The 23,073-nt window shown below is 43.6% G+C and overlaps 1 protein-coding gene across 1 annotated transcript in view; it reads right to left on the bottom strand.

Annotated features, from left to right (window-relative positions):
- The window catches only part of IGFBP7 (insulin like growth factor binding protein 7), a 67,513-nt gene extending 49,094 nt beyond the window's left edge, over positions 1 to 18,419 (bottom strand). The window contains exon 1 of the mRNA XM_046656006.1: positions 17,889 to 18,419. Coding sequence (XP_046511962.1) covers positions 17,889 to 18,363 — 475 coding nt within the window. The 5' untranslated portion in view covers positions 18,364 to 18,419. The remainder of the gene's footprint in view (positions 1 to 17,888) is intronic.
- Positions 18,420 to 23,073: the final 4,654 nt, after the last annotated feature.

The raw sequence follows: 23,073 nt of genomic DNA, 5'->3' as shown, positions 1-23,073 counted from the left end.
TTTCTGCAAAAACACATACATGGTTTAACAAAACAAGCACAAGCATATGCATTTCCACACAACAGTACTAATCAAAGTAATTGGAGATTGTGGAAATGTAGCATATTAACAATACAGGAAATTCAATGAAGGAGACACATGTTTAGGAATGGAAACTGAAATCCACAGATTAAGAACTATAATGAACATCTCTTACGTTTAACAGGCTCCAAGACTCAATTTTTGGCTTCCTGTGACTTTAAATATGGGCACATGTACGTGTGTGCCCTGTACACGCCAGTGCAACCCAAATCCTTGTTCCAGCTTCACTTGATACCCATTAATTAGGTCTCTGCTTAGGCACTCAAACACAGCGAATCTTGGTCCCTAATTCATAATGTGGGGATAATATTTATACCACACGGTTCCTGTGAGGATTAAAAAGGTGACATACACCTGCACGTATGTGACAATTCTTACAAACTGTGCTGTGCTACATTGATTTAAGGTACTGTTAGTATTCCTATCTCCTGGTCAAGTATGGGAAAAATTCTGCCAGAACAATCACATGTAGCTTCTAGATTTTATAAATATATTCTCAGCACTGCTTAGTTACTATATAAGCAAGAATAACTGCCTGACAAAGGATTATTGTTGCTGAATGTGCTGGAGATTAAAGGACTTGAGAAAAACAGAAACAAGGCTTTGCCAATCTCTTTAAGGACCCAAGGAGAGCTCCAAGGACACGTGCAGTAAAATGTTGTAAGTATATTCTTTTCCAGCTTTAATAAGCGGTGCAGGCCACAGGCTCTCCCTGAGAGGTAGAAAGTTAACAGCACATATCACAAACTGAGATGAAACAATTGGTCACACCATGGTTTCATATTAAGCACAGAACTTGTATTTAAAGAGATGCTGAGAATCAACTGTGTGTGTATTTCACTGTAGTCAAACAGAGTTGCAAGGGATGTTTTTTCCTTCTGTGAAAAAATACTGAAGACAAAACCTCTAAATTTCACTGAGTTTTTACTGTTTACATCTCGTGCAGATGGCTGCCATCACAGCAGACATTTTCAGGCTACTCCAGCAGGGATGCACATGCTTTCTATGAACCTCAATTTAATGATGTACAAAGGCAGATTCTTTCCATGTCCCTATTATTTGATTGGCGAAATTGGACTTTAACAGCAGAAAAGCATTATAGCAAACATATAATAGCCTTTCTGCTCTTGCTGGAAGAGTTCTAGCTGATCTGAACTAGAAACTCCCAAAGCCTGGCAGTCTTGGATGCAAACTAGATAACTGGCAGGGCTCTTGGTTTTTCGGCCAGTCTTGCAAATTTCATACATAGAACTGGGGTGAAGTTACTCCTCTCAATGGTCTCTATGCCATTGGAAAGGGACAGTCACAAGCATAATCCAAGTCTGAAGGTAATTAAAAAGTAATTTCAACTGCATATTGGAATGCTTTGTTTTTGGCCTTTTGTTTTTTGGAGAAAATGTGTCTAAATTATTTAGAAGAGGCTAATTTTTAAATTGGAATCATCAATGTCAATATGTACCAAAATTTTTTAAATCTTCCTACCTTTGAATTAGTAATTCCAACTTTGGATCTATTCTAAAGAAATAATGCAGAAGAAAGAAGATCTTCATGTCCAAAGACATGAATTTAAAAGTTACTTACGACAGAGGAAAACTGGAGTAAATTATGGTTCATTCAAATGATTATGCAGCATTATAAATGATATTTATAAAATATTTTAAACACATGGAAAATAGTTATAAATGCAAAACAAGATGCAAAAAATATGTGGATAGCACTATCAAAATACTTACACAATATATGCTTAGAAAAACACTAGGATGAAATACAATAAAATATGGAACGGGTATAATAAAATTATTAATAATCACTAATATTCTGATTATATGTATACATATACTATGCATACACATTATGTACATATGTACATGTACAGATATTATATAAAGACATGTATTATGTATATGTATAGGTATTTTATATATATATATACAATAATGAGAATGGACTGTCTTTGTTCCCTCCTCCGTCCCTGTTTAACTGAAGGGAAAAGTAGCCTGGAAGCAACCTTTACTAAAGGTCAATTGTGGGTCAAACACTGTGCTAATAAGCGTTTAAAACACATACTAATGTATTTATATATTATGTACATATAATATATGTATAAGTAAATACATATTGATTTCAATGAATTCTACAAATTTCCATAACATTTATGTTTTTCTTCAATAACAAAAAAGATCTTTATTGAAAATGAAATTAAATTAGCTCACATTCCCAGAACACACAGAAAATACACGGCAGCTGAAATTAAATTTAATTAACAAGATACACAAGTCCAGAATTTAAAATCCATTGTGGTTTGTCCAAAAAGCTAAACATCTGACAATGGATGTAAATGCCAAACGGTATCCACAGCGTCTTCACAGGTCATTGCACCTATTTCAAATTCTGCCTTTACAAATTTGCCAGGGAACTAGGGAGAGCAAAGTGAATTTACTGCATTTTTTTTTCCTTAGTGTTTACCAAGGTATTTAAACACAATCTTTAAGATTCTTTGGATCAATATTCTATCCTTACCTCAATTCTGAGCAAACAAAAATAAAATTCGCTCATGTCCATTCCAGAATGTCACTTTGGGCAAAGAAATAACTCATTCATTTATATATGACACATCTAGCCATGGTTACATTACATATAAGCTCATACAGTCTGTATTTAAATTATAATGTGTTCCCAGGCCACAAATGTGAATATTCCTTTGCTCATTTTTTCCTTCCAGTAGAAATTGCACAGAAAATATATGCTTCCAAGGGTTAAAAATGGAGTTGAGGAGCATACGGATGCGCGTGCATCTTTGCTCCTGTGCATTTTTATTGACTTGACTTACACAAGGGCTCTTTTACTGCAGTCTAACTGCCTGCTCTGCCTTCCCACACTTCACAAACCACCAGATGGACCACAGGTTTGTAGGCTCCTTAGAGAAGGAACATTATGTTTCTCCTCACTGCAAATTTCCTTATTATGGCACTCAGCACAGCACTTATGAGAAGCAGGCACTCAATGTGAGTGACAGGGAATCATTATAATTTTCCACTTCTAATGACAGTGAGGATCCAGGTAACCTTTGTTTCCCGAGCTAAGTGATGGTGAATTCAGATGAGCCAGGACAGAGCCAAATTGCTGAGCATAAACCTGGAGAGAGATGAGAGGCCTGGTTGCAGGCCTGTTGAAGGACAGTGCCTGCCAGGCTGGCTCTTTGTGGGGGAAGGGCAACCCAGGAGACGCTAGGTGGTAGGAAGGCTGGAGAGAGAAGTGAAAGGGACATTGCTGCTGCCCCCATGAAAACTTAGTAGAATCTACACTTTCCACTAATGCCAGCGGAATGGGAGTCCTGCTTGCAGGTGGGTGCAGGAAAAAACCAGAGGCTCGTCACAGGCATGGTCGACACAGGGATAGCACATGTGTTTGTTAAACTGGATCAAGAATCCCACAATTACCTGCTAAGCACCAGATCTGTGCCCAGAATTATGTTACATGCTTTGGGGCATGCAAAGGGATCATAACCCACACATGCGCTGGGCCCTCAGAAACCCTGGTCATTCCCTAATGCTTGTCACTGATCTGAACATTTCCAACACAGCCGATCACCATTATTTGTAATTGCGAATTCACTTACTTGCTAAAATTTATTTGTAACCCCCCAAATCAAATCATTCTTGGACAAGCACAGAGTGGCAAAAAATCGGAGGTCCCAGCTGAGGCTGGACAAGGCGACATTGCCTTCTTGTTTCAGCTCTCACACTGTAAACAAGCGTTCCTTTCACAGTCTATTTAGTGCCACTTTTTTTGCATTTTTGTGCTTTCTGTTGGCGATCTAGCTATTTAAAATGGGCCCCCAGTGTAGTGCTGAAGTACTATCCAGCGTATCTTACAGAGAAAATATGCGTTAGATAAGTTTCATTCAGCCACGAGTTATAGGCCGCTGGCTGTGAGTTCAATGTGAACAAATCAACAATATATATTAAATGAAGTGTCTTTAAACGGAAACACACACGAAACAAGGTTATGTACTGACTTGTTAACGAAAGTGTGATTAGAGGCTCACAGGAACCTAAGTGTATTGTCTCTAGGAGCAATGGTTCAGAATTCACTAATTCGGTGTTTGCAGAACTTTACAGAGCATAAGGACCACGAACAATGAGAATGGACCGTATTTGTGCCTTTCTCTGTTGCTGTTTAACTGAAGGGAAAGGTAGACTAGACGTGACCTCTATTAAATGTCAATTGTGGACCAAACACTGGACTAAGCATTTAAAATACATTAACTCCAACAGAGACTGGATTGGTGGTTACCACAGGGGAAGGGGTAGGGTGAAAGGGGTGATTAGGCACATTTGCGTGATGATGGATTATAATTAATTTTTTGGTGGTGAACGTGATGTAATCTACACAGAATTCGAAATATATTACAATGTACACCTGAAAGTTGTATAATGTTATAATCCAATGTTACTGCAATAAAAAATAAAATAAATAAATAAAAAATAAAATACATTAACTCACATAACTCTCACAACCAACTTATGAGGTAGGTAGTATCTTCATTTTACAGATGAGAGAAATCATGCTCAGAGAGGTTAAGTGAATTTCCCAAGGTCAGACAGCTAGTGGTAGAATACCATTCCCACTGCCTGGGAAATGATTAGCGAGAGATGATAAAATTGAACTGAACATTTGTTCTCAGTCTCAGAGACTTTGTGATAACAGGAAGTAAGTATAAAGGGCAATTTGAGAAGATGCCAATGAGGAAGGCCTCAGTTAAGTGAGAAGAGATTCCAGGGGGGTAGACACAGAGGTGGGCTTCCACCAGTGTGAAGGTTCCCCTTTCCAACAGGGGAATTATAATCTACTCTGAATTATTATAATATACTCTTAATTATTCATTCATTTACTCACCCAAGTATATACTACATCCCAAGGACTGTTCAGACACTAGGGATTCAACAGTGAACAAAACAGATAATAAGCTCTGGGCTCACGGAACTTATGGTCTAGTGATGTGATGGAAAGACAGGATAGTGCAGCTTTAGGTGAATAGTTTTTTTAAAGTACTGTGATACCCAAGTTTTTATTAATACCCACAATACAGACAGATATAGAAGTATTTCCATTGTCTGATTCAAATGACAGCATTGAAATAGCCAAGGAGATAGGAAGTAGCCAAACCACCAGATTGCCTGCTCTATACTGAGTGAGCCTGTTTTCCAGGGCTGCTTCTTCCAATGGTGTACCAGGTATTCTGAAAAATCCTTCTGCTGCAAAACACTAGATGCTGGATAAACTGAGAAAAAATTGGCCTATCACTATTATAATTATCCCAAGGAAATGCGGCACCCCCAAAGTCACTTGAACTCTTTTCAGAACAATGGGTCTGAGCCTAAGCTGGACGTTAAACCATCTGGGAAGCTTTTAAAAGTCCTGCTGCCCAGGTCACAAGCAAACCAACTAAATCAGAATCTTGGAGTGAAACTCAGGCATCAGAATTTTGTAAAGCTCTCCAGATGATTCTGATGTCCAACCAAGGTCAAGAACCACTGCTTTAGAAGGTGATAGAGTACACAGGGCATGGAGAGGTGGTAGTCCCAATGCTCTGCCAATTTCACTCAAAATTGCTGATGCTAGTAAATCTGAAAAGTTAGCCAGCTTCTTAAATTTCTCCATATCCTCATTTCTTCTGCTCTTCCCCCTATGCTGGGAGGTGAATGTCATCACTTTTCAGCTAGATGCAAAGAACCAACCTAAGTGGGTACCATCCAGACCTTAAATATGCCTGTTTACAGTTAAATGTTTTAATTTTTTAAATGAGTTCCTGCTAAGCTGTGGTGACATCTGAAAGCCAAAGAAGAGACACGTGAATTGCAGCAAAGGACTTTATTATTTCTACCACTAAATCTCTAAAAGTCAAGTATAAAACCCAATGTGTACCTAATAGATACTAATCGTATCCTTTTTCTGCCAATCTCTGTGATTTTGGTTTACATTCTCCTTCAGAGTCAATATCTCCAACTTTTTTTCTTTAAATGAACCAACAAAAAACAAACCATTTCCTAAGTATGCAAGGAAGAAATAGACCAATAATTACTGAATTTGAGTGCCCTCTGACTCCAAAATGTCCTCTATACCTAAAAGGTGCTGTTAGAAAATAACACGTGTGACACTGAGCGAGAAGATGGAAATATTCCAAGCTATAAAGCAAAGCAAAGCATATCCTCTGGGCAGCATCCTAGGTGGCTCCCATTTGACTGTCTGCATTTGGACTGTGGGATCTTTCAGAGATGGAACAGGACTCCCTGTCCGGCATCCTTGAAGGGCAAGAAGAAGAGCCAGATGGAAGTTTCCAGGGATTTGTTTATAAGAACATTATTTTGCCATTTTGTTTGCAGAGATCTAAACACAGATTTCAGATCTAACCTGGAGATACATGAGGCAGTTTTATGTCTAGATTGGTCAAAGTTAAGACACCAACATGTCACAGTCAAGGCACTTATAAAGAAAGCTATACCAGGTTCCATAACGCTAATAATAATAAAAATTGAATGGATCAGCATTTAATGAGACTTTCCACATGCTGGGTACCAATGCCTTGCATGTGTTATCTTACTTAACTTCCCAACAACCCTAAGTGGCAGATATGATTAATACACCCATATTGCAGGTAAGAAAACTATGATTAAAGCAGGTTAGGGTCACACAAGTAGTTAAGTGGCAAAGGGGGATTTGACCCAGGTGGTCTGACTCCAAAGTTCAGATCCTTAACCACTCTGCTGTATTTCCTCACATCTACCAGCAAAGCATTGGCTGCTGGGTGACCCAGCACAGTCACAAGAGTTGAAGACAACTGGTAGGGTAAGGCCTGGCATCAGCCCTGGAGATCTGACAAACCCATGGGCACCATGGGTTGTGGCTGTCTCCCCCACCCCCTGGACTGGACCTTAGAGGGATGATAGGTTTTGGGCTGTTGCATGGAGTCGACCAGGATCCCAAGACATCTGAAAAAACTTCATCCCAAAGGAGCATCAAGAGAAGAAGGGCCAGTCATGTCCCCTGGATTACGCGGACTGAGCTGGCTGCCTTTCAGAAGTGGCATGCCAGTTTTTGCTTATTCTCTTATGGGGGAATGCCAGAGGTGGCTCATGAGTCTGGGGATGGAGTTAGGGGGAGTGGATAGAGCAGAGCTGACCATTTATAAAGTCGCTGGCCAAACTCTGTAACTAAGAAAAGGTTGGGGAGTAAAGAAGGAAAACCACATTTCTTTGCACTTAGACAGGAAAAAGGTGCAGTGTGCAATGATGGGCCAGGCAGAGAGGGTGAAAAGAAAGAGGCCTCAGATGACAGTACATCAGGAGGTAGGAATAGGTGGTGGCTAGCTTTCCCACATCACAAGTGGGTCCAAACAAGCTGCCCCTGCCCTGACAGTTATCATGTTGTGAACCAAAGGCTCTGTGGTGCCGAAAGAGCCAAGCTGGATCAGCTTCTCCCTCCTGCCCCGGAGCTCTGATCTGAGACGCACCTGAGCAGAGAGGGCCTCTGGCTCTGAAGCCCTGGCCTGTCAAAACTCGGGCAGCATCTTGATCTCTGCTCCAGCCTGCCCTCTCCAGCTGGGCTGAGCATCTCTAATAAGCAGCCTCGCCACAGGGATGCTCTCGCTTCACCGTCTCTAACTCAGAGCAGCACTGCTGCTTAAGCATTTCATTCTCCATCACATGCTCTGTGGCCTCCTGTGGGGGGTCCTTTGGAAGCCAGGGTTGCAGTGTAATTGCTGCAGCTGCTATTGAAATTCACTTTTGGATTTCTGTTTCCTGAGCAGAAAGTTCTGAAAGCTCCCCCGGAGAAGGAGTAGGCTTTGCATCCTGCAGGCTCTGGCTACCCAGACAAATTCCTAAAGCCTCATTTCTGTGTGGTCTCCTTCAAAACCTTCCGAATGTTCCAGTGATCTATTCCTTGATAAATTTTTCTCCCTTGCTTGGGGTCAGGCCAGAAGAGAGCAGAACAGATGTTAAATCTAAAACTTTCCCATTTCGACCACTTGACCGCTGGCCCACTAATCTGCCATGATGTAAATGAAATGCCTATGTGCCTTTCTCACTCAGGGAAAGACAAGCCTCTGAAAAAGCTGGAGACGTCCCTTCTTCAAGGAAAACAACATGAAAGAACGGCGCGATGGGAGTCAGCTGCCATTTCTGCCTGTTAGACTATTAAACTGCTCTTTTTTTCCCCCTCTCAGAAAGTCAAAACAGATTATGCTTAATAGAGTTCTCAAACCCCTAAATAGATTTTCCTTCTTCTGCAAGTTGTCACCTGACTGACAAAAATATGCTTCAATGCCTAAAATGCAAATTCCCTCAAGAGAGGAACTCTATGAGGAAACACAGCTTAGACGTGGAGTAAATATTATTATCCCAGCTGGGAAAATGGATGGCAGAGCGGTGCTGGGGGCAGGGCTCAGCACGCACGGCTACAGCCTCAGGAGAAAGCGAACACTTGAGTGTGTTGATGGTATCTTAGTGATTTTTCTCCTTTTCTACCCTCCTTGGAGTTACCAGAAAGGCCTGGCACATGCTCCAACACCACACACAGCCAGTATGCCCCGAGAGGTGCTACTTGGGAAAATATTCATGCCAGCTGCCCTCAGCACACTGGACCTTCAGGAGCCTCTTGGTTGCAAACGAGTAGACTGGCTCTCAGATTTCTAATCTGGCCTTGGAAGGACTGACACTAGACTGGGCTCAGGGATCTGCTATGAAGAAAATCACGCCAACGCAAGGCCCCTCAGAGACCTTCATTCATTTAAGAAATGCCATCTCTCACTGCACACATTATGTCATTCATTGTAAGTCACACCACATTACCACAAAAAGCCAACTGAACTACGACACAAACTTTGTTATCTCATAGAATTTCTATTTTATGCTAATTGAAAGAGATCTTTTAGAGCTATTTAGACAGGAATTTATCATATATCCCCCATGTCAATTCATCAAAAAGAAAATAGAAGCCAAATAGATTGATTAAGGTATTCCTAAAACTTTTTCACATCCGAGAGTTTGACTTTTGTGAATCACTCCTGTTTTAAACTGTTTTTGTTGAGATTAACAGAAGAGAAAGAAAGCACAGAGAGCCAATGCTGCTGGTCTACGTGCCACACTGTGAACAGCAAGGCTTTAGTAAGATACCCGGATTCACATACCAGAACTGCTATTTACTGGCTCTGTGATGCTGACCTTCAGTTCCCTTATTTGGAAACTGGGATAACTCCCTTTACCTTCCAAAGCTGTTGTGAGCAGCAGAGGAGGAAACATCCACAGAAGCCCTCAGTAGTGTGAAGTACCATAAAGTACCACACAAACCTCAGTTATCATTAACACACCCTTACAAGGCGTTATATTCAGTTCTTGCCCCGAAGAAGTTTACGGTCTAGTCAACAATTCTGTACATTTATTTGGTGCTGCACAGTTAAATAATGCTTTTATATCTGTTCTATAATTTGACCTTCATAATAATCCTGTAAAGCAGGTAGACTAAATTGTACTTTCATTTTTTATATACATTATCCTGAAGTATGGAGGGTGCTGCTTTTTTAGACTAGCAAACTCCACTTCAATACGTCAGCTTGTTCTTGGCCTTGTCAACACTCTTATTATAAGCAAGTAACTTCAGACCATATGAAAGAGGCTTTGTCAACACTGGGTTACTAGGTCTGTTTTACCTGGTCTGAACCTTTCTTACTTTCCAGACACAAAACTGCTCTGCAGCCCTGGCCTGCTTTGGGGCCCAGTTGATTTCCTGGACGACTACTCTCTGATAACCCACTGCTTGTAGGGGTATCGAGTAGGGTGGGGTTATTGCTAGCTTCAGCTGTTTCTAATTTTGCTCACTCTGCCTTCCTCTGTAGAATGGTAAAGTCAATTCAACAAAGTGGCTTCTTCAAAGGCACCAGATCATTCTGCCATTAATCCAACTTGGGATACAACAGAGTTCAACTATTTAACACATCAATTTTAAATCAAAAACATTTTCTTCCCACATTATGAACCCTGGCTTTCTTCTTCTGACCTCCCCACTTTCTCTTGGAGACTTTGTGGGGGTGGTGGGGTGCTCGTCTTGCCTGACCTGGAAAATCCACACAGAACAGGTCTGGGAAAGCTTTCTCTGGATACTTCCCGTCCCTCCCACCCCCCACCCCATCTCATAAAGAGCAAAGAACTCACTGGGAAATCTTTAAAGACTTTTTAAAAAAATTTTTCCTTTTTCTCCCCAAAGCCCCCCCAGTACATAGCTGTATATTTTTAGTTGTGGGTCCTTCTAGTTGTGGCATGTGGGATGCCACCTCAGCATGGCCTGATGAGTGGTGCCATGTCGGCGACCAGGATCCGAACCAGGGAAACCCTGGGCTGCGGAAGCGGAGCACGTGAACTTAACCACGTGGCCACAGGGCTGGCTACCAGGTAATCTTTAAAATTGCCTAAAATAAGCAGACTCGTTCATTTATATATTCCTAAATTTCCTTCCATCTCAAAGCTTTCTAACAGTGCCACCCCTGAATCTAAATCACAAAAAACGTTACATTCACACGCCTTGGCTTAAAAGTTCTTTGACAATAGTTCAGGGTTCCTCTTTTAACAGTTGCTAAAAACAAGATGTTATTTGTCTTACAATTAAAAACACAGATGAGGTCAGCTCATTTGCGGGGTAGCCTGAGGTAAAGGAAGCTCCATAGTCTTATCCACTGTGGGGAGGAATTTAGAATGAGAGAAGGCTGGCTGGCCTTGGACTCTATCCAAGGGTGTTTTGTCGCTAAACTACCCCAAAGAGAGCCTTATAAGGCAGTTTCTTCTAGAAGGCAAGTCTCCGGTAAACCCCAAGGGCAGGCTCTGGGGACAGGATGCAAATCATATTTAAGGATGACAATAAATGCCGGCTCAGCTTAATCATTCCATCTCATAGCTCCAGAGTGTAAAAGATCTTAAAAGTTACAACATCCTCTCCCAGCGGCTTCCCCTCCTCGCTTAGGATAAGCTATCTCTCTGCTCTCCAACAGAGAATCTTCAAAACAGAATTCTCCTGACTCCCACATGAGCATGTAACAGTCTTCAAGGTTTTACCGGCAAGTTCTTCCTGGTGTGTAATCTAAACATGCCTTGTCGTTGTTTAATTCGAGGCTTTTTAATTCTGTCCCCTGAAGAACTGTAGAACAGAGGTCAGGTGCCTTTCACTTACTAACTAATTCCCAAACTATGAAGAAACATTAACCTGTTCTTTGCATTACTTTCCTCCAAAAGAATCTTAAGTCCTTCAAGCGCCTTCTTCAAGGCTGCCTATTTTCTTTTCTAAAGCTTCTTCAGGTTTTAAAATCTGTCCTAAAACCCAGTGATACCCATTAAAACTGGGTAAAGTGATAAGAAAGAACCAGTGATTTACTTAACTTTCTATAAGTTTCTGTGGTCAAGAAGGGCAAAGGAGGCCAGAAAAATTTTAAAAGCATTTCTACTGGGCTGGAGTAAACTCTTCGGGATGGGAGTTTTTCTGTTTCTGATCTGAAAGTGGAGAGAGAGAGGAATGAAGATTAGAGGGGGGAGATCTTCCTGAAATTACAGCAAGTAGCTATAATTTGGGAGCAGGGCTGGCTAATGAGTGAGTGACATGAGGGTCCTTTCTGAGGAGTCATTTAATAAGAAAAAACACAGTACAGGCTTTTCACTCCTAAGTAACAAACAGCTTGCCGTGGCAGATTAGAAACTTGGACTTGACAATGCTTCTAAGATCTGAGAGAAAAACTAAAGGTCTCGTGAAGAAGAAGTCTAGGGATCTCTTGCCAGGATTACTGTAATAGCTTCCTAACGGGAGTCTCTGACTGCAGAGTTGCCACCTTCCAATCCATTCTCCTAAAGGCGGCCAACAGAGATTTTTTTTAAAGCACAGATTCAATGAATCATTCAATGGCTCCCACTGCTCTTGTGACAGCGTTTAAACTCCTTAACAGGCCACAAGGCCCTCCACCACTGGGCTCTGTTAAGTGTCCAGCTGTCATCTCTGCTCTCCCTCTCTATGACGTAGCCCCACAGAACCATGTGCTATTCCTTCTGCTCATAATGCTCTTCTCATCTTCCTTCTAACTCCATTCCAACCTCCATGCCAGCTCTTCTCTAGTCAGCTACGTCTCAACCCTGTGACGTCTCAGTCATGACATCACTCTTCCAGGAAGTCATTCCTGGCTCTTTCTTCACAAATCTGGGTTAAGGATCCCCCTTCCCTGGGCTCCCTGAATGTCTTCATGGTATGACATGTATCAACTGACTTGCATTGCCCCTGAGATAAACCAGACCATTAACAATTTCATGTAATGTTGGAACCCGGCTGGTTCAACTTCAAAGAAGTTCTACGATTCTGACACCAGTTACAGTGTGTGTTTTTTTTCCTACACCACCACTAATTCTCCAACACTAGCTAGGTGTCCTATAATTCAACTCAATTCTGATACTATTTACCTAAAGAAAGTGTCAGATCCCACAGGTTAAGGGCTCAATCCTACAAGACTGCCTTCTCCCGTCACTTCACCTGCCAATCACAAGTCCAGGTTAGCACCTGTGCTTTTTTTTTTAAGACTGGCACCTGAGCTAACATCTGTTGCCAATCTTTTTTTTCCCCCCTCCTTCTCCCCAAAACCCCCCAGTACATAGTTGTATATTCTAGTTGTAGGTCCTTCTGGTTGTGCTATGTGGGACGCCGCCTCACCGTGGCCTGATGAGCAATGCCATGTCTGTGCCCAGGACCCTTACCGAGAAACCCTGGGCCACCAAAGCGGAGTGCACGAACGTTACCACTCGGCCACGGGGCTGGCCCCTTGCCTGTGCTTGTGATAGGCTATAGGTTGGAGGTTCCCAAGACTCCCTCCTTGGGTTCAATTAATTTGCTAAAGCAGCTCACAAAACTCAAAGAAACATTTTACTTACTAGACTACCAGTTTATTATAAAAGAATATAACTCAGGAATGGCCAGATGGAAGAGATGCACAGGGCAAGGCATGGAGAAAGGGCACAGAGCTTTAGCATTCCACTCTCTCTAAATCTCCACGTGTTCACCAACCTGGAAGCTCTCCAAACTCAGTCCTTTGGGTTTTTACGGAGGCTTCATTACATCGGCATGATGGAAGAAATCATTGGCCATTGGTGATTGAACTGATTTTCCAGCCCCTCAATGGAGGTGGAAGAGTGGAACTTAAAGTTCAACCCTATAATCACACAGTTGGCTCCATCAACAATCAGCCCCCATTCTTCGGTGATCTAGGGGCTTTCCAAAAGTCGCCTCATCAATATAACAAAAGATCCCTTGATCGCTCTCAACACTTAGGAAATTCCAAGGGTTTTAGGACAGTGTGGCAGGAATGGGACTAAGATCAGATGGATATTTCTTATTATAAATTACAATATCACAAGTTCACAAATTCATTGAAGGATAGGAATAGAACAGATGCATTTAAATGACACATTATCAACCAAAAAATGAGCTTAAAATGAGCTTCTCAAAGAACAAATGTTTAAAATCCATCAAATAAAATGAGTGTCTGAAAATCAAAGTCTTTTTTGAAGCTTTTTCCATTTACAGAACAGTTTTCGTTGCTCTGAATCTAATTCTAACCAGCATGGGGATGTAGAAAAGGTAGGGTTTGGTGGGGGGGAGTGACCACCTAATGTGACAGTTCAGGATGGCCGAGGACAGGAAGGTGAGTCACTGACAGAAGTATTCCCTGGCCTAGTTTCCAGGAAGGCAGAAGATGCAATGAGAAGAGGGAGAGGACAGGCTCCTAGGAGGGTCCATGGCCTGCATTTCCATATTGGAAGGGACTTTCTTAAGAGGATTCCTTTGTTTTATCAAGTAGCCACCACGTTTCTAAAGAATTACAAGATAGATGTCCTCTTTTAGGATGCTCCCAGTCTTGCAGGGAAGACAGACATTCAAAGGGCCCTTTGGAGGCAGCATAGAGGGGCTATACTAACTAGGAGAGCTTGTTCTCCCCTCAGAGCCTGCGGCATTGCCACTCCGTTGGCTGAAATCCTCACACGGGTCCTTTGCAAGGCTCGGCCCTTCCTACTCAATCCTGCTCTTCCATCTGTAGTCTCTATCCTATTTCCCTGTTGAACATTCTTCGTAGCTCATACCATTATGCGAAAACATCTTTTACTTGTTTCTGTCTAAAGCTTACAGTAAACTCCAGCAGAGAGAGACTGTGTCTATCTTATTCAAGGGAGCTTATCCTGAGACTAGAAGAGGGCCTGGAAAATTCATGTATTCATTCATTCACTCAACACATGTAATGAGCTAATAATCTTAAATCTTGGAACTGTCATGAATTTAGTGCCCTTAGATCTTACTGAAGTCCCTGAAGTCATGAGTAACTGGAAGAGGGGATTTGATAATTCACTTTAATAAAGTCACACAGTTGGAAGAGAACATAGTGCATCTTTATTTCTATTCCTGGTGCAGACACTGATCTGTGCCCTTGGGATAGATCAGGAAGCAAAAATTCCCTTCCCTCATGGAGCTTACTTCCAAGTTGAATAATGACAACATTGAATCTTCACAACTCTATGAGACAGGTATGATCATAATCCTTATACTGTATGACAGGTGAGGAAACCCAGGCCCAGAGAGGTCAAGTAATTTGCTCAAGGCCAAGTAAGTGGCCAGGTTACATTCACACCCAGGGAGTCTGGCTGTACTACATGGTGTCTTTACCATTCTGCTAGAATGCTTCTTGCTTACATATATACAGTACATGTGCAATAAATATTTGTTGAAAAAATGGTTTGAAGCCTACACAGAGCTGAAGAAGAACAAGGACATCATTACGTGGGGGTGAGGAGGAGAGAGTCAAGGAGTTCACAGAGAAAGTGACCCAGGCTGATCCTTGAAGGCTAAGAGTTCAAAGGGTGGAAAGATAAGTGAGAGTGTGATTGCAAACAATAGCAAATAGTAAACAATTATTGTGACTGGAGTAAAAAGGGGTTTAGAGGGAAGAAGCCAAAATAATACAGTTATTATAAAGAATATATGCCCTGCTGGGTAGTTTGAACTTGGTCCTAAAGGTATTAACAAGGGAGACCCTTAGGAATAAATTCTGATTCCTCAAGTAAAAATTAATTCTGAGGGAGAAAAGGGGATGGTACCCAAAGGGACCCAGGTGGCTGAAATAGGATTGCCAAGGAGATCAGATTTAAAGGACCATGGATCAAAGCTGTAACCAAGAATCGAAATAAAGATGCACTACGTTCTCTTCCAACTGTGTGACTTTACTAGGCATCTCAGCTTCTCTGTATTAACTTTTTATTAAAGTGAATTGTCAAATCCCCTCTTCCAGTTACTCATGACTTCAGGGACTTCAGTAAGATCTAATGGCACTAAATTCATGACAGTTCCAAGATTTAAGATTATTAGCTCATTACCTTTCAGATCGATTTTCGAGAAGACAGCTTTACCTCCTACCACAGGGGTACAGAAAACAAGCAGACCAAGATATCCCCCCAGAAGGTGGGCAAGTGGTGATCTCAGAAAAGAAGGGAAAGGTTGGGAGCATCTCCAGGCCTCCAGGGAAAGGGCTCTGGGAGTGAGTTGGCAACTTGTATGGATACCTTCTTAATCAGCAAGACCAGATCTGTTTTGTGCATCCCTGGCTGTACAGCATCTAGTACAGGGCTAACTCACGCTAGATGCTCAATAAAGTATGTTAAATCAGACCAACAGAACAGAACACAGACTGAACCACACCATTGTGGCAGGGTCCTGGGCTAGCCCCTCCCTCTCAGTACTCAGAGAAGCATAACTCAAGTTTTTTCTGCGGGTGGAAATGGCTGGAGGAAGCTAGAAAATGCATTTCCTATTCTTTGCAAAGCCCCAGTACTAAATGGTACAGAAGTAAATGGCACTCTGGGGTTTGCTTCTACAATTGTCAAAACACATCCAGGGGTCAGGAGAAATATATTAGGAGCTCTGGTTTTTGGCCCTATTTGTCTCTGCTGTGGAAAAGTACTCTGGTGGACCTCACATCCTTTTCTGCTCTCTCTGGCACTCTATAAATGGTCCCGGGCACTAGACTCTATATCTCTAAATTTAGGTTGGGAAGAAAAGGCCAACTTATGTCAAGGCCTCCAGTTTTAGATGCTATTTCTCTTTATATTTTCCCAAACAGGAAGAAAAACCAGGTCCTTACCCTCATGGGGTTTACAGTCTGGAGAGATGCCGAGGAGGTGAGTGTACGTGGTAATGAGGTTATACACTAGTTCTATATGACTATCAGTCTCAATAGGTTCTTACCGCAGTGTGTATTTAGAAATTTAAATAGCAGGAGAGAAAAGGGATAAAACTAGCTACGAGTTAAAATTGACAACAATATTTAATCACCAAGCTAAGCTTCTGCTCTGATAAGGCAAGTACCAGCAATCTGTGGGGAAAAGTTTCCCTTGAAATGTTTATAAGAAAAGTCTCAATATTTGGAATGAATTCTTAAACTATGCACTCTTCTCTTTTCACAATATGGCTGATAAATTAGATCCAGAGTAACAAATGACTGTTTCTGTTGGAAAAGTATGTGGATTATTTTGGGTGGTGATTTTCTAAGTTCAAGGTGATGATAATATAAATAGTTAACAGTAAGTTCCACAATTTAAGGCTTTCAATAGTGAACTCTGAAATTAGCGACATACGACCTATTAGTTTATGGACCTCTGAGAAAAGCTCTAAAAAAAGAATTATTTGGAAAGTCTGGAGAAAGTCTGAGCTGTGTTAAAGAAGCAACTGCTTCTGTCATTTCAGGAGAACTGCTTCCCTCCCTTTTTCTCCCTTGGCTGGAATCAGAAGAGGGACAGCCAAGGTTGCATTTCTAACTCTCCCTTGAAACTACTGCCTATGGAAAATGTTATTTCAGACGTTAGACTTAAAAGCTCTGCTTCTTTTTTCTTTTGCAAGTCTCTTTATTTTACTTTCCCCTTTCATTTATGGCAAGCTTGGACTTGTCTGGAATAAAATACACAATCAAACATAACCTCAAAGGCTTTCCTGCTGAATCGTGCATCCTGGGGACAAATTACGCAAAAAAGGAAGAAGAAAGAAAAACAACATGGTCGTCAGGCTCACAACATAAACTACATCAAAAAAATTCTTCAAAGAGTTTGCATTTTATTTTTCGCCCACAAATAATTAGCTAGTTAGAATACTGTTTGAGAATCTGTAATTTCCAGTAAATGAATTATTTTCCTTAATATTAAGGAACCGTGAAATCCAATTTTTAAAATTCTTACAACCTAGACAATTAAACGTGGGACAAACAGCTTCTCTCTGAACGTCCTTACTTTGTATTTCATCGTTAAACTCATTTCCCCCATGTCTGGATTTCACCTCTGTCTCTATACCCAAGCCAAGAAGGAATGACAAGAAAATGACATCTCTGGGTTCCCAAAAGAGTGGGTGCAGCTTTTATGAATTGAGTGTTCGCATAGGTTGGGTAAGCTTTTGGGACGTGGGATATCGGAAAATCTTTTCTGTATATACACTCGCCCTGCAAGTCTTCACTTTCTTGGCGCACGCACCGAACTCTCAAAATAAAACCACCAAAAAAAAGAGAAGGGGAGGCGTCGTCCATCCCTCTCGGCATCCCGGCGGCTGCCAAGTCCTCCCTCCCATCTGTCTCCTGGGATGTCCACAGGGGGAGTCGCGGGGACCGGCGTGGGCGCCCTGTCGGGTCGGACCCGCTAGGGGGCGCCCGGCTCACGGGCCGAGCGGGGCGGGGGTGGAAGGAAAGCGCTCGTGCCCACCTTGCTCGCAGGTGCCCTTGCTGACCTGGGTGACGGCCTTCTCCCCGCGGCTCTCGGCCCGCAGGCTGGCGGCGCGCAGCTGGCACCCGCTGGGGTAGGTGATGCCGTCGCTGCCGCACACCGGGTAGCGGCTCTTGCACACGCACACGCCGCTCACCCCCGGGCCGCCGGCTGCTGCCCCGGCTTTACCCTTCCGCCTCTTGCGGCTCTTCACGCACTCCATGCCCGGCGCGCAGTGCCCCCTGCCGGCGCCGCCGCCCCCGCACGGCTCGCCCTCGCCGCGGGCGCACACCGGGCAGCAGCCGCACGCGTCGCGCGTCTCGCCCAGCGGGCAGCCCCGCGGGGGCAGCGGCGGGCAGGCTGCCGGCTCGCACGGGCCGCAGGCGTCCGAAGAGGAGGAAGAGGAGAGGGGCAGCAGCAGGAGCAGCAGCCCGGCGGCGCCGAGGAGCAGGGCGCGCAGCTGCGACCGCTCCATGGCGGGGCGGCGGCGGCGGGAGCGCGAGTGAGCCGGGGGCCGCCGGCCGGCGCCTTAAACGAGGCGCCCCGCCCGGCCGGGCCGCGGGAACCACACCCCGGGGCGGCGAGAGCGCGGCCGCCCCGCCCTCACCGCCCGGCCACCCGGCCGGTCCCGGGCGCTGCGCGCTCCTGCTGGCGGGCGCTCGGTGTGCCCGCGGGCTCCCGCCGCCTCGCGCTCAGCCCGGCCCTCCGGGCTCGGCCGCAGGGAGAGCGCGCCCTCACCCTCTCCTTCCTCTGCTTTCCCGGTCCAGACGTTCCTACGGCTTATCCAGAAGCACGACTTTGAGACCACTCCGTGTTTAATCCATTAAATCCTCCGTGGGCCTGGGAGACCTGAGTCCTGACTACTCTCAAGTTTGGGAAGCCCTTTTGAGAACAACTCGTTTTTAAAATCCCACATGGGGATTTTGTGTCCCCGTTGGCCACAGGCCTGGTGTGGTCTTGGGTGCCAAGCTAAAAGGACATATCGCTGCCAGCTACTCCTCTTTTTGGAAGCTCGTAACTGCCTCCTCCCCCTGTGCTTTCTTGTGCCAAGTCAAGTTTTAAGGACGACTACTGAATCCGTGGGAGAGCTGTGTCGCTGTCTTAAGTTCATGCTAAATTGTGTTGGACCTCTGTCAAACCTCGCCGGGGAACAGGGCACAGCTGCGGGTGCCCCCGACGCGCCTAAAGCACCCCCAATTTTCACCAGTAAATGACTGACCGTTTCTCCTCAGTCTTTCTGTACAGTGCTCTTCAAAATCAACTTAAAAGCATTTTTTCCCAAGAATATTGGTCCTTTAAATCCCTCCTGTGCATACATTTGTTTCCATTTTTACTGAGCGTACAACACTGCAAAGTGTATCATTCTGCATGTCACATTTTAGTTCTTTTGAGTTCCTTTTTCTTAGCATAAATCCAAGGATTTATGATTGCTAACTCAAAGTGTGCGGTTCACAGTGCAACCAGCAATATATAGATGTCACTCTCCCCAGAGTCTTCCTAGGATTATTGTTGTAAACTTTTTTGAAAATTAAATAACCACAAAATTCAGGGAGTGAAAAACCAAGCACCCTCCTATCCAGATAACCTAGCACTTCTTTTTGGCCTCTCTTAGCATATTCCAGAAAAGTGGCAGTTTTTTTTTTTAAAGATCATGTTGACATGATGATTGCTTGTAGAGCAATGAAAAGTCTATAGAGCAGAGTTTTCCTAAATTTTCTTGCCTTGTCCCATAGTAAGAGATACAGTTTACATGATACACTCATGTATACAGTATCCAGTCCCAAGTTGAAACAAATGCGGAGTACAATCTGATATTTCCTATTCTAGTTCAATTTTATGAATTCGCTGGTCAAGTTCCCCTAGGTTGGTTTCACAACTTATTATGACTCTCTGTGACAGTTTTCGGTTCCCCAGAGGCCAACCTGGAGACAAGGATTCCAGTGCAAGTAGTTTTTACCTGAGAGGCCACATCAGGACACACAGTTGCAAAGGGGGGCACAGGGAGTGAGCAGGAAGAGAAGAAAGTCAGTAAGGGTGCTTATGAAGTCAGCTCCCAGCTGGGTGGGACGTGCAGCCAGGCAAAGCCTTCAGGCTCTACAAATTTTTTTTCTGTGTCTGGGGAGGGTATGCGGGCATTGGCAGCAGCTGCACCACTAAGGGCTGTACCCCACAATGTTTTTAAAACCCTCATCAAAGCCAGCAGTAAGAACACAAACATGTGGTACAGTGGAGTCCCTTTGGGGGGCCCTCCCTGCCCAGCAAGCAGGGTTATCATCACTGAGGGGGACGCCTGGACTGTGTGTTAGCGCCCATCTGGAGGACTTGAAAATAGGAACAGACGTGGTCATTCCGAGGAAGGAGATGGAACCTTTACGAAGAAATTTGACAACTCTTTCCTTCCAAGAAAGATGATATTGTCACCTATTCAGCTTCAGTTCTAATAAGAAGAGGAGCCTGGATGTCAAGACAGGATTATGTCTGCAAATAGAATTTTACTTCTTCCTGTTCAATCTGGATGTCCTTTATTTCTTTATCTTATCTAATTGCCTTGGTTAGAACTTCCAGTATGGGGCCAGCCCTGGTGGCCTAGTGGTTAAGTTCAGCGTGCTCTGCTTTGGCGGCCAGGGTTCAGTTCCTGGGCATGGACCTATACTGCTCTATTAGCAGCCATGCTGTGCTAGCAGCCCACATACTAAAAAAGAGGAAGATTGGCATGGATGTTAACTCAGGGTGGATCTTCCTCAGCAAAAAAACAAAAAAGAACCTCCAGTATCATGTGGAATAGAAGTGATGAGAGTGGGCACCCTTGTCTTGCTCCTGACCTTAGAGGGAAAGCTTTCAGGCTTACCATTAAGTATGATGTTACCTATGGGTTTTTCATAGATGGTCTTATGAGGTTGAGGAAATCCCTTTCTATTTCTAGTTTGTTGAGTGCTTTTATCATGAAGAAGTGTTGAATTTTGTCACGTGCCTTTTTGCATCTTTTGAGATGATCAATATTTATTTTATTCTGTTGATATGATGTATTGCATTAGTTAATTTTTGAATGTTAAACCAAACTTGCATTCCTGGGATAAATCCCACTTGGTCATGTTGCACAATCCTTTTTGTATATTTCTGGATTTGATTTGCTAATATTTTGTTGAGGATTTTTGTATCTCTATTTGTAGAAGATACTGGACTGTAGTTGGGTTTTGTTGTTTTTTGATGTCTTTGGTTTTGTTATCAGGGTAATAGTTGCCTCGTAGAATGAGTTAGGAAGTATTCCCTCATGTTCTGTTTTTGTGGAAGAGTTTATGAAGAATTGATATGAATTCTCCTTTAAATGTTTAGTGGACTTCACCAGCGAAGCCATCTGGGCCTGAGCTTTTCTTCATGGGAAGTGTTTTGTTTACTAATTCAATCTCTTTACTTGTTATAGGTCTGTATTAATTTTCTCGGGCTGCCGTAACAAAATGCCACAGATTGGGGGCTTAAACAACAGAAGTTTATTTTCTAACAGTTCTGGAGGCTGGAAGTCCAAGATCAAGGTGCCAGCAGGGTTGGTTTCCTCTGAGGGTCGAAGGGCAAGATCTTCTCCCCACTTCAGACAAGGTGCCACCCACAAAATACCAGGCAACCCCCTCCCTCACTAAACTAGACTGCTATTCTACCAATTATAGCTTTATGTGGCTGGAGTCTTCCCTTCCTGTGGCTAAGATTTATTGAGACAATCATAGAATTGTGTCATCCAGAGCAAGCTCCTGTTTCCTCAGACTTTCCCCCAAATTACTCAACCAAAGGCCAAATCCCGTAAGAGGTTCTTTCTAACACCCTTTTACCAAGACTCGCCACAGTACCAGTACTCCCCGCAGTATGGAGTCTATTCTCTTTGCTACAATGAGTAACAAAACCAACTTGTTTGACTCCAGGTATGTTCCTGGTGGTCTTTGGCTGAAGGACAATGATACATTAGAGATTTGCCCTCTAGCTCCTTCTCTTCTATCCTACTTCAGCTCAACATTCCCCTGCCCCACACTATAGAACACTCCAAAACCCTTTGCCAATGGGTCCTTGTACCTGGCAAGCACCCTTCTTCTTGGGGCATCTCCAAGACTTCTCAGGCCAGCAAACTTCAGTGGCATCTGTGGGAAACCCATGGTGCCATGCAGCCTGCCCTGCTGTGTCTCTCTCTGCCCTGCCTCCTCAGCGGATGTCTAACCGGAGAAGGGAAAGTTTGTCTCCCTTTATTGTAACCATCACAAATATGTTGGCTTCCCACCACCACCACTTGGCTTCTTTGGGTGGAGAGGGGAGCAGGATGGGAGAGGAGGAGAAACCCTATGCGTCCTCCACCAGGCTTCTACTCACTCCCAAGCTGCCTATGTCGAGTGAGGGTCTGTGTGCTGAGTGGGGTTGATTGTGGTAGGGCCACTTAGCACCGAGGAACATTCTCCTCCAATTCTTGGTAGCTCTTTTTTAGAGTTTGGGGACACATGGCATCTGTAGTTTTGGGTTGTGCATCCTAGTGCCATTTCCAAGCAAGGGAAAAGTTGTTCTATTCAACAGTCTGTTATGGTGGTTATCCACTATCTTTATCATCATTTCATTTTTTTTCTCCTCTCCCTCCTCCTTCTTCATCACCATCAGTAAGTAGATTGTCAGGTGGTGGGGTGGGGTGTGGATGATCATCCCAGCCCAGATAAACAGCACATGAAAAGGAATGAAGCCAGTGGAAATCATTTGGGCACATTCCAGCAACCAGAAAAAGCCTAGCACAGCTGAAGCAGGGTGTGTATGGGGGGAAATGAGTCTGGAGAGAGGGCAGATGACCCAGGATTTTGCACACCATGCCCAGCACTTTGAACTGGAGCTTATAAATGACATTGAGCTGTTGAAGGATGCAGGGGAGAGGCCAGATCAGGTTTGCAATGTGGGAAGGTCAATACAAAAGAGGGGAATGGATTCAAATAGGGATGGACTTGAAGAAAGAATATAATTTCCACAATGCAGGAGCTACACTTAGCCTATGCAGTGTCTTTATGTGAATAGAAAAAAGCACCCCCACTGGACAGATGCAGCACAGAGGGTGCAAGACTTGGCAAGCAGATGGTGCCCTTGTGCCAAGAAAAAGGTGCCTCTTCCTCCTGGGATGAGGACCTAGCCCACACCAAAGAGCATGGTCTAGCAGGTGAAGGCGGGGCTG

The sequence above is a fragment of the Equus quagga genome, chromosome 3 (genome assembly GCF_021613505.1).
Source record: "Equus quagga isolate Etosha38 chromosome 3, UCLA_HA_Equagga_1.0, whole genome shotgun sequence".
Classification (NCBI taxonomy): Eukaryota; Metazoa; Chordata; class Mammalia; order Perissodactyla; family Equidae; genus Equus; species Equus quagga.
The sequence above is the reverse complement of the archived record's forward strand: the minus strand, read 5'-3'. Positions and strand labels throughout refer to the sequence as shown.